Consider the following 11,672-nt stretch of genomic DNA (forward strand, 5'->3'; position numbering starts at 1 on the left):
TTTGAGCAAGAGGCATCGAGTTTGAGCACATTTCAATAATTATATTGTTGGTGGGCGGTGGCTTGGAGAGTCGAGTCTAGCATCCTTTAATTGAAATGTGGCGCTGACTGCTCTGCAAACTAAAGTTCATTGCACATTCAATACTAGCTATAGCGTTTGACATATAAGTAATTTATTGATTTTGACAATTGGTATTGTTAGAGCAAGTCACGAGTTCAAATACTATTGCAGTTGAGGCTGACAGGTGTCATTATTAAGTGACGACTTAAAGAATCATACCATAATGGTATACAACACATGTCAGCCTACCCACACACACATTTATAGATATATATAAATTGAAATATTATTTCAAAGGGTTGTAATGGATGGTTAAGTGAAAGCAATATTAAATAACAAATTTAAGATTACAAGTTTGAATTTCTGTTCATGCATGTAATTTTTTAGAACTTCAATTCATAAAAAATAAAAGAAAAAAAAAAACACTAGGATAATGGTCCCTTCTAGGAAATTTATATCGTGCACCAGGCGCACATTGCATTGTGCGTCCTGGTGCAAAACGACGTCGTTTTGCACATTTTTTTTTTTTTTTTAAAAAATTTCGCTTTTCTGTGTTTGTTGTTAACTTGTTAAAAAAAAATTCATGTTTTGAAAATGTACATAATTGTATACTAAAATGTACATAATTGTATATGAGAATGTAAATAAACTTTTAACTTTTAAAAAAATCGCATGTTCAAATGTACATAATTGTATAAAATAATGTACATAATTGTATATCGGAATGTACATAATTGTATAACATAATGTACATAATTATATAACATTAAAAAAAAAAACACATACACTCTAGTCGCGTCGAATCCCTACACAACTTATCAAAACGACGTCGTTTGGAAGGCGCAGAGTGCACAGTACTATGTGCACCGTGGTGCAGGGTATAACGATTGGTCCCTTCTAGCATTGGGCCTTGGGCAACGGGGCCGCAGGGTCCAATTTGCCTGGCCCTTGCTCAAGGCCGTGCTTGAAGATTGGTGCAGGGTATAACGATTGGTCCCTTCTAGCATTGGGCCTTGGGCAACGGGGCCGCAGGGTCCAATTTGCCTGGCCCTTGCTCAAGGCCGTGCTTGAAGATTGGTGCAGGGTATAACGATTGGTCCCTTCTAGCATTGGGCCTTGGGCAACGGGGCCGCAGGGTCCAATTTGCCTGGCCCTTGCTCAAGGCCGTGCTTGAAGATTGCGATAGTCATTCTTTCAAAAAGGTTGAACCCCGGCCCGATAGAGCATTTGGGAAGATGTAAATCATGGTGACTCAACTGAACATGAACCACAGAGGCTAAGGCTAGACCGGTGTTCACTGCGCACAAGGAGCTCCCCTCAGTTTGAGAGGCCCCCCTCATTGCCGCTGGTGAGACTCGATCCCTGGTCACTCTTCTAAAGTTTCACCTCTATGATCAGTTGAGCTACCCATGCGGGCAAGATTGCAATAGTCATCTTTCTACGAATGGAAACATATAATGATGATAAGATTAATGGCAATGCTTTGCATGTTTGATTTTGAGTGAATGAAATAACCCTAACAGTATTCATATTCGTTGAATGACGAAAACCATCACAACTTTACAAAATTAATTTGTATATTTTGTAATCTTGGATAGTGGAAGATCAAAACGATCAATTATTGCGAATATTAAAAAAATGAACAAAAAATGTTATTTTTCCCAAATATAATTACTAAGTTACTCATAGATATATAAGTTAATAAACTTGGAAAATCTACCTTAAAGGAGCCAAACTAGCCAAATAAGGAATGACAAAATAACAACCTTAAAGAAAAAACCATTTAACCACATGCATTAAAATTGAAATATTATAAACAACAGACAATCATAGCTTGTTGATATATTTCACAATATAATCAATAGCTCAACTCTTTGTCTTAATTGTTTCAAAGTACAATAATAACGGCTATATATAAAAAAACATACATATTTAGGGCCACTGTTATCATCAACCATGAGAGAATAAGTTATACAATTCAAGGAGTTTTTATGTCTTCAACTGTTCAATACTGCAGCCCTTTGCAAAGACGCTTTCCAGTTCCCTGAAAAAAAAAACCATCATAAACTCGCGATTTTCTGTCAATAGTATTCAGTACAATTATGTGCATCGGACTGTATTGTATTATATACTATTAACACCAACAACAACAATACATACATACATATGTATACTATATTTGATAGTATTAAATATTATCAGCACCGGTATTGATCGACACCGTACTACAGATCGATATTATCAGCACCGGTATAAGCTGAACTTATATTGTCACTAATTACCTCAGAAACCCCAAGCTTAGGTTGATTGTTGTTGGAATCCAGCATGAGACCAAAGTGAATGTGAGGGAAGTGTGCCCACTGTACCCACAAAAGATCACAAGTCAATTTACGTATACCCAAATTTTGTATCCACAAAATATCATTGAAAAATTATTACGTAACTCGAAAATATCACATTATGACAGGTAAACTCTGCCTTGTGACTATAGCAAGTAAATGATCGTAACTAGATTAATTAACTTAATTAGGTTATCCATTGACCAACTCAAACCAAGAAGGCCAATAGACCACTCTTAATGATAGTCAAATTTATAACCTTGTGATTACAAAACAAACGACAGGCTGACGGGTAAGCTAGCTAAGATTGCCCTTTTATTATAAGTTGATTTGCTTATAAATTGACCGATTATTCTACCGTAAGTTACCTTAATACATAGCTAGTGCAGAAGTAACTATGACCCTCTTTGGTAACATAGTAGCTTATCAGTCAATTTTGACTTATTTGACCATTATTAGCGGTTTAACTTGGTTAAACAACTAATATAAGTGTTTGATTAATTAACTTTTTGTAATAGCTTATTGCACCAAAGCCCTAAATTCAAAAAGCTGTTCAAAATAGTTTTTTGAATCAGCTTTTTGAGAAAGTCATTTTGCATATAATCAACTATCAGCTAATTTACCAAACATCTTTCTACAATTAGCTAATGCTATCAACTAGTCAAATCCATTAACCCAATCAGCTAACAGCTATTTACCAAACACCCCGAAAACAAAACAAAACAAGAAATAGGAATAGTGATATTAGGTTATTGTAACAATGTTGTATATACTAACATTTTTGGCAGCAGTACTAAATGCTTCCCTGTGGCTGATATCTGGGTTATTAGCCTTGATCCTCTGAATCTCTTCTCTGAAAAAAAACCAGCCGGAAACATAATAAATGCTAATGGAATCACAGACTGTAACATATAAACTTAATTGCCATAAAGTTAAACAAAAGGGATTCAGGTGATCAGTGATTCAGTTTACTTTATGAATTGGTTATATGCAGAAGGCACTCTAGCCCTCTTCTCGGGAGCTGCAAAACAAAACCCCAATAAAAAATTATCCTAATATAATCAATATGAAGAAAGAAGATCAGAGAGAAAAATAATAAATTAAATATAATGAGGGCCAGGAAGAGGTGTAGATTGTCAAATACAGCATTTTGAAATGTGACGCTAACTACTACACAAGTATAAGTAAAGCCTTACGTCGGTTCACAATTCTTTCTTCAATGCTGGTGGTTATTGGTGGTCGTGTTGGCATCTTGTGATTGAATTTGGAAGAGGAGCCATTCCCCATGTACTCAGGAGAAGTATAGTTGGGCACCTGAAAATATATAGTTAACAATAAAAAAAATTGAAAGAAACATCCATCTTATTTGTTAATTTTTCCAAAAATAAAATAAATTTTAAAAATTATTAAACATGTTTTTATGAAATTTTTTAAAAATATTTTTTAAAATTTGGTCACTTCGTAAAATTTTATTTTTAAAAATAAATTTTAAAAATTATTACACACTATTATTATTATTATTATTATTATTATTATTATTATTATTATTATTATTATTATTATTATTATTATTGTTATTGTTATTGTTATTGTTATTGTTATTATTATTATTATTATTATTATTATTATTATTATTATTATTATTATTATTATTATTATTATTATTATTTATAACGAGATATGTTTGTATATTATTAAGATCAAAGCAGTAATACTCAAATATTTAACTTGTTTCCATTTAAGAATGTCCGAAGCACCTTTTGCTCAGATGGCATGTAGTAACTGTCCAATATAGTCATAAGATCGAGGCTCAGTGGTGTACTACAATGTATAATAGAGTCAGTAGCACTCAAAGATCAAAGCGTAAGACTATATGTACTATTATTTTTTATTTATTTTATGCTATTGTTGCCCGCACAGATTTAGATCAATGATTTAGTAGGCAATATTTGAGGAAATAGACTAAGGTTCAAATCTTGGTGGTGTGCGCATAATTTTACATTCTCCCAAATATTTTATTGGACCGGGTTGAGATCCAACTTTTTGGGAAAAGGAATTAAAATGTTTTTTTTTTTTTTTTTTTTTTTTGAGAGAGAATGTGTGATATAACATTGAAGTGACTGAATTCAGTTAAGGAATTAAAATAGTTTAGATCCAAGAAATGGGATCTGAAGCTCTGTGCCTAAAGCCAAACCCAAAAAAAGAAAAAATAAAATAAAAAAAGGAATTGCAAGAAATATTGAGGCAGTGTTTCCACAGTAGAGGACAAAATCTGATGAAAAGAAATCATGGAAAACCTCAAACCTAAACCATCACAACATTTCTTGTCAACAATCAAATCAAACACCAAAAAGCTGCTCCCAAAATAACATTTTTAATAGATTCACGAAACCCTAGAGAATATAAAACACCCTATATCCCTTTTACACAAAAAATAATTTACTTCCTTCACATTATATTATATTAGTGTATAAGATTTATATATTTAGTAAATTTAAAATAATATTGAACAATAAAAAATAAATTTAAAATTATATAAAAAAAATTATTTTAAACAATGAGTGAGTAAGAAAATGTTAGTTTAGACTGTGAATAATAAATAGAACTAGTAAAATAGGACAAAGAGAGTAATACGTATCTTAAAATAATATTTCTTTCATTTATTTTTAATGAATTAACAGATCAGTAACAAGTTAACAGATCTTCATTCACTCATTTTTAAAGCATCAACAAATAGGAGAAGTTACAAAAATTATACAACATTAGGGAGTAGTAATATTGTCAATTATTATAAACAGGAAACAATAATGTTCTTGATCTGACACTCTTACTGTTCAGTATTATCATTTTATTAGCAAAGTTTTTAATACCCTGGGAGAAGTATTAAAAGTTTTGCTAACAAAACGGTAATAGTGTTATTTTTTGATTGTAGTCTAGGATTTTCACTTTTAAATACAGTGAATAATTTTCTTACTGAATTGTAGATTAGATGGAACAGCTAACCTGAAGATTTAAGATTGTTTTATATCCAAAGTCAAGATCAAACTCAATTCTCTACCTAATTAAGACATTTAACTATAAACATTAAAAACATCAAAGCGTTATGTTTCTGGCGGCTGTTGGGTAGTTTCAAAGATCCTTTGAAAAACTCGATCTGCGGTTTAGTTTCCCAAAAAGAAACAAATCCCTGAAACCCTAGAATTTAGAAGCCCATGATTTTAGAGTATGTTTTAGCTCAGCACCCAAAATTTCAGCCGACTGTTTTTCCCCCTTTTTTCTTTGAGGTAATTAATGAATGCAGAAACTCTACTGTACAATGTTCCAGAAACATTAATGAGTTTCACCCAGAGCGCACCTTCAAGTAGCGGTTATGAATTTTTCTCGTAAATTAAAGAAACATTAAAGAGTGTGATTGGGTTCACCTGAGCACGGTGATCTTGCCATGGAGAAGATGGAGGAGATGAAGAGGAGAGAGAGTGATGAAAGGCAGCAGCCATGTTCACAGACCACAGATTTGTGCAGTGCCCACATCGGACGGTCACAATTTCATACAGGCTGCTGCATGGAACACTCACCTGATGATGAAACCAAATATAACCTTAATTAACCCAAAAAGTTTAAGGAAAAAAAAAAAGAAAGGAAATTTCAGGTAGATCTACAGTTATTCAGAATGGTGTAAATCCTGAGATAGATCTACAGTTTATCAACTCCAAGAAAATGGAAATTTGAATTTTTTTTTTTTTCAGAATGGGAATTAAAAGGGATAATTTAGAATTAAAAACCCTAAAAATGATCTTTCTTTAACAATTTTTTTTTTCATTGTACTTTCAAGAAATGGCCAATTTGGCTCAGAGCTTGAGGCTTTCTTCAAACCCAGATTGGCAAAAAGCTGAATTTTGAGAGCACCCATCTCTTTCTTTTCAGTAAAAAGTGAAAAAGCATAGCAAATAGAGAGGAAATCAAGGAAAATGGACTCAATGGAGTTGTCTTCATCACCATCATTCACAACATTTCTTGTTAAATTTCCTCAAAGGCATATAAACCTGAGGGTTTCAGGGGCATGATGACTTTCTTGGACAGAAAAAGAAAAAAAAAAGAGGAAAATCCACCCATCAAATTAAAACTGCCCCCAAATTGAAAATTTAAACAAAAGAGTTTCTGCTATCATTTCTGTGCATCAAACCCACCAATTTTCAAAACTGATCTCTCTTTATATTTATCCATATATATATACTCCTCTATACATATATATATATGATGATATATGTGTATATATATAAATATATATATACCGCGAGGACGATGTTGCAGAAGTTGCAAGGGATGTAGCAGAGTTGTTCAGGGGCGGCGGCAGCGTTGCAGGTTGACATGTTTACTGAGGAAAATCTTGGGTTGAATATAATGAGTGATGGTGAAGAAGAAGAAGAAGAAATTACATAAAATGATGAATTGGTAGAACTTATATATATGGAATTGAAGAGGAGAATTGAAGGCTATTTGGTTCTTGATCTCTGGGCTGCAGCTAGAACAAAGGTAGTGAAAGTGGGGAAACTTGAATATAAAGAGAGAGAACTTTATTCTGGGTGTGCTTATGTATCACATCACTACTTAATTATGTATGTACATATACACACTACTTGTGTATGTATAGATAGATAGAGAGAGAGAGAGAGAGAGAGAGAGAGAGGAGGGGGAGATAATGAAGAGTGATGGAGTGGATGGGTAGGGTGGGTGGGGGTAGGGGGTGGGGTGAGAACCAAAACCAAAGTAGAGATTGTAATCAGATTCAGGGAAGGGGTTGGCTCAGTCCCAGCTAAACAAGGAGAAAGAAACATGAATAATAATAATGCCTTTCTTCATATGAGGGCTTTTGGGTCATTTTAGATCAAAATAATCAATCTGATCGGGATTCAAATCCGTGATCTAATCTGATACTAATTGTCAAGATCAAGTGCTCATCACTATACTAAAAACTATAATTAGTACTAAAAGTGTAATTTTATTTTTATTTTTATTTTTATACTTAGGTGGCAACCAACGCCATGCATGCTTCATTGAAGAATAAATATTGTATGGGCCTGTCTCACTATGAGACATGTAATACTTTTTAGTTATAACATAATATGTTTTATGAGTATATATATATATATATATATATATATATATATATATATAACAAGTATTACATACACATCTAATGCGACACACATGACTTACTCTTCATTGAAAATTGGCACTGGGCATGCATGTGCCCTCTAAGCTTTCGCCTAATAAAACTGAAGGCGCTCGAGAGAGCAAAAGTGAAATTAATTCTACATACATATCAATTGGTATGCTATGAACCACAACACATGGAGTAGCATATTTAATTTTCCATTGACTTGGATGCAAAATTTTAGGTTAGACTTAACCATATATATATATATATATATATATATATATATATATATATATATATATATATATATAGGGACGCACTCAGGTGCGAATAAGTGCCCAGGAAGGAAATGCGAACGAATCAGCGCGTGACACGTGTCCAGATCTAATAACTTAAAAAAAAACGCGGTGGCATTTTCGTAAATAATTGAACATCGAAGTGCAAGTAAAATCTCTTATAAGTGCATGTAATTTTGCCTTGTTAGCATTCACTTTCCGCAACCATTCATGCACCTGGGTGTGCTTATAACTATATGTGCAACTATTTATAACTATAGGTGCAACTACTTATAACTATATGTGCACATACTTTCACCTATAAGTGCATGTAATTTTGTCTTGTTAATATTCATTGATCTGAGTTCAGCGGGTAGTAATACTCCTGAAAACCACTCGCAAACATTCATACACCTAGATGCAACTACTTATACCTATGTGTGCAACTACTTAGAACTATAGGTGCAACTACTTAGAACTATAAGTGCAACTAAGTATTGATGCTCAGTGTAAATTTTTACTTGCACCTATAATACATTTTACATGCACTTGTAATACATTTTACTTGCACTTCGATGTTTAATTATTTACGAAAATGCCACCGCGTTTTTTAAAAAAATCAGTGTTTCTCATCCATTAGATCTGGACACGTGGACGAACAGAATCCATTCCTATTTCGCGCCTGGGCGAGCCGTTCGCACCCGAGTGCAACTCTCTCTCTCTCTCTCTCTCTATATATATATATATATATATATATATATATAAGAGAGAGCGTTCAGGTGTGAACGGCGCGCCCAAAAGAGAACTACGAACTCTCCAACGTGCATCACGTGTCCATATCTAGGTGCACTTATAGTTATAAGTAGATGCACCTAGGTGAAAGTAGGCGCATTCGATCAATGAATGTTAACAAGGCAAAATTACATGCACTTGTAGCTGAAAGTAGGTGCACTTGCATTCTAAGTGATTTTACCTGCACTTTTTACTTGCCATACGTGCACCAACTACTTGCACATATAACACATTTACATGCACCAAAGGACACGTGGCGCACGCTAGTTGGTTCACAGTTCTCTCCTAGGCAGCCGTCTCTCTCTCTCTCTCTCTATATATATATATATATATATATATATATATATATATATATATATATATATATATATATATATATAATTAAAGATCATTTTCTTGTTCATCTTGTAACTGAATCAAAATTGCATCATATCATAAAAGAATATTGTTGTTGGCTCATCAAATGAAGAATGTTCATCACTGCACAATTAAACGTTCATAAAAAAGAAATTGAGTGGTCAGTGCTGCTCTGATCTTCTAAACAAACATACAAGCTTTCTGAATCGAACTTGTTCCCTTAAATATTGAATAATTAAAAAATGGTGTGGATAGCCAACAACTTAACGTTCATAAAAAAGAAGTGAAATGTTTACCACAATGTGACTAAATAACCATAACAGTACACTACAATCATCTAGAACTTATTAACCGAATTAGACATATAAATTAATAGCAAGGAAGTATAATTTGCATAGAATTGAACCATACACATTTAAATGTTTTGGGTTTAGGGTTCATAATTATGAACTATTGGACGGAAGCTTGGGGGTCGATTCTAGCATCATGCAATCGAGATGTAACATTAACTACTAAGCACGCAAGTATAAAAAAAAATAAAATTGTTCATTCTTTACTAGTTATAACTTTTAGCATAATGATAAGCGTTTGATCCAGGTTCGAATTCCATTGGCATAGTGGTAAGCAAACATATTCCAATAACTAACATCAACCGGCCGGTTCAGCAAAAAGTTTTGTTATATATTAAAAGTCAAAATTATCAAAATAATCTTGTTACGCCCACCCTATCTATTTAAAGGGGTATAAAAAATCATTATTAATTATATATTCTTTATATCGAGTGAAGAAAAGGCTCTCCATTTAAAAGGAAAAAAAGTCGTCATTAATTGTATACTCTTTATATCAAGTGAAGAAAAAGATATCAAATTTTTAATGACAAGAAACAAAATTCTCCTTAAATAAGATTTCAAATTTAAATTTATTGAATGAAATAGTAATTGTTGACAAAAATAAAAAAACAAAAAACAAAAAAAAACAAAACAAAAACAAAACAAAAAAAGTTGTATATTAAAAAATTTCAAAAAAGAAAGACTTCCTGAATGGAACAGGAAAAAAAAAAGTTTTAAATTCGGTAATGTGTCAGAGACATTGGCTAGTATTAGCCAAAGGAGGGTTAGGGTTTTGAAAAGAAAAAAAAAAGGTAAAAGAATGTTTTGGCAGCATTATCATATCATGATGGAGGCATATCATTATCCCTTCTAGCTAGCTAGCTGCATAGTTGCAGAAGAAGTAGACAGAGAAAAAGAAGAAATGAATTGAAATATATATATATATATAGTGAATGATTTGGTTTTGTTTGTTTGTTTGGTGGCATTGTGGACTGAAATTTATGATATAAAGAATGGTGCATGTGGCCATCCACAACCACTTCTATCTTTTTTTTCCCCATCTCTCTCGCCAACACCTCGGGCGGACTAGGGGGGCGTATGTGCTGTTGCATAGCCACGTAGGAGAATCATTTTTCACTTCTATTGTCTTCAAACTACTCTTCCAATATAAATCCAAGTCATGATAAATACATAATATTTTAATTTTTTAAAAAAAACTAGTATTTGCACCCGTGCGATGTACGGAATGAATTTGTTGTAATATATTAAGAAAATATAAATCGATATATAATTATTTAAATTAGAACATCAATTATTATATAGTGCAATTAAAGATATAATTTGAATCGTTTATATATTTTGATGTTATCATTGCTTGAATTTGTGCAAATAATTGCTCAAATTAATAGCTAATGTCTAGAAATGAATTGCTATCCTTATTCATTTGTATGGAAGATATAGTGCATTAGGCAAATGAATTGCTATCCTTATTCATTTGTATGGAAGATATATCTTTTTATCTAAATATATAGCAATTTTTTCATTTAAAAAAAATTAATATCACCAATTATATTTACACATTATTGAAACCTCTTTGTAGACGACATTGGTAGTGACAACACAATCTTGTTCATCTTCGTCTAGAGCTAACATCTTCTCCATCAGGACGGGTTACTTGGGTGAAAATATATAATGGTAGAATATCACTCAATTAGTTATCCTTTTATCTTTTCAGTCAATTCGTAATATCAGATTCATTTTCAGCCAATTATTCTTTTTCATTTTCAGTCAATTAGTCAATTAAAATATCAAATGTAGTGATATTTTTACCTAACTTTCGTTCCATTTTTAATTGATGATGTAGATATTATTATTGAAATATTTTCGTTCCATTTTTAATTTACCTTTACTATTGTTTAAAATATGCATTTACTATTGATAATGTAGAATATTATTATTGGAATATTTTCCTCCAATTTTTAATTTCTATTCCATTTTTAATTAAAATGCAATGATTAGAAGAAGATACTTTGGACTTCTCAATACTTGCCCACATTGATTTTTTTTTTTTTTGGTAAACTCAGGGTTTCTACCGTCGGACACAGTGACTAATCCCCTCGCTAAATTGTAAGCACCTCTTTTGGGTGGGACAACTGACTTAGATATTTAAGGCTGCTCCATTCCCAAATCTAAGGATGAACCATTGACCTTTGGTTAACGATGGATGAGTTCCTTACACTCAACCACACCCTCCAGGTTACTCTCCTACATTGATGGGCAAGCAATTATGTTTGTAAGAGGAGCATTGCTTCTCTTTCCAAACATTTTCAATGTGAGATCAAAATGATCCCACATCATTTAC

General features: G+C 32.5%; 1 protein-coding gene across 1 annotated transcript; it reads right to left on the reverse strand.

Moving 5' to 3' along the window:
* Positions 1-1,852: 1,852 nt before the first annotated feature.
* Positions 1,853-7,055, reverse strand: LOC109183922 (axial regulator YABBY 5-like). Its single transcript, XM_019333952.1, has 7 exons — positions 6,692-7,055; positions 5,822-5,974; positions 3,596-3,713; positions 3,372-3,420; positions 3,177-3,252; positions 2,343-2,420; positions 1,853-2,104 (listed from the first exon to the last, which is right to left on the reverse strand). The coding sequence occupies exons 1-7, from the start codon at positions 6,767-6,769 to the stop codon at positions 2,066-2,068; spliced, it is 591 nt and encodes a 196-aa protein (XP_019189497.1). The 5' UTR covers positions 6,770-7,055; the 3' UTR covers positions 1,853-2,065.
* Between the last annotated feature and the right edge of the window lie 4,617 nt (positions 7,056-11,672).

The sequence above is a fragment of the Ipomoea nil genome, unplaced genomic scaffold (genome assembly GCF_001879475.1).
Source record: "Ipomoea nil cultivar Tokyo-kokei standard unplaced genomic scaffold, Asagao_1.1 scaffold1237, whole genome shotgun sequence".
NCBI lineage: Eukaryota > Viridiplantae > Streptophyta > Magnoliopsida > Solanales > Convolvulaceae > Ipomoea > Ipomoea nil.

Excerpts from the sequence above, each read along its gene's own strand:
- LOC109183922 (XM_019333952.1), bottom strand. The coding sequence starts at position 6,769 with ATGTCAACCTGCAACGCTGCCGCCGCCCCTGAACAACTCTGCTACATC. Across the intron at positions 3,421-3,595 it reads AGAAAGAATTGTGAACCGAC|CTCCCGAGAAGAGGGCTAGA; the intron begins GTAAGGCTTTAC and ends TTTGTTTTGCAG. Across the intron at positions 3,253-3,371 it reads GCATATAACCAATTCATAAA|AGAAGAGATTCAGAGGATCA; the intron begins GTAAACTGAATC and ends GTTTTTTTTCAG.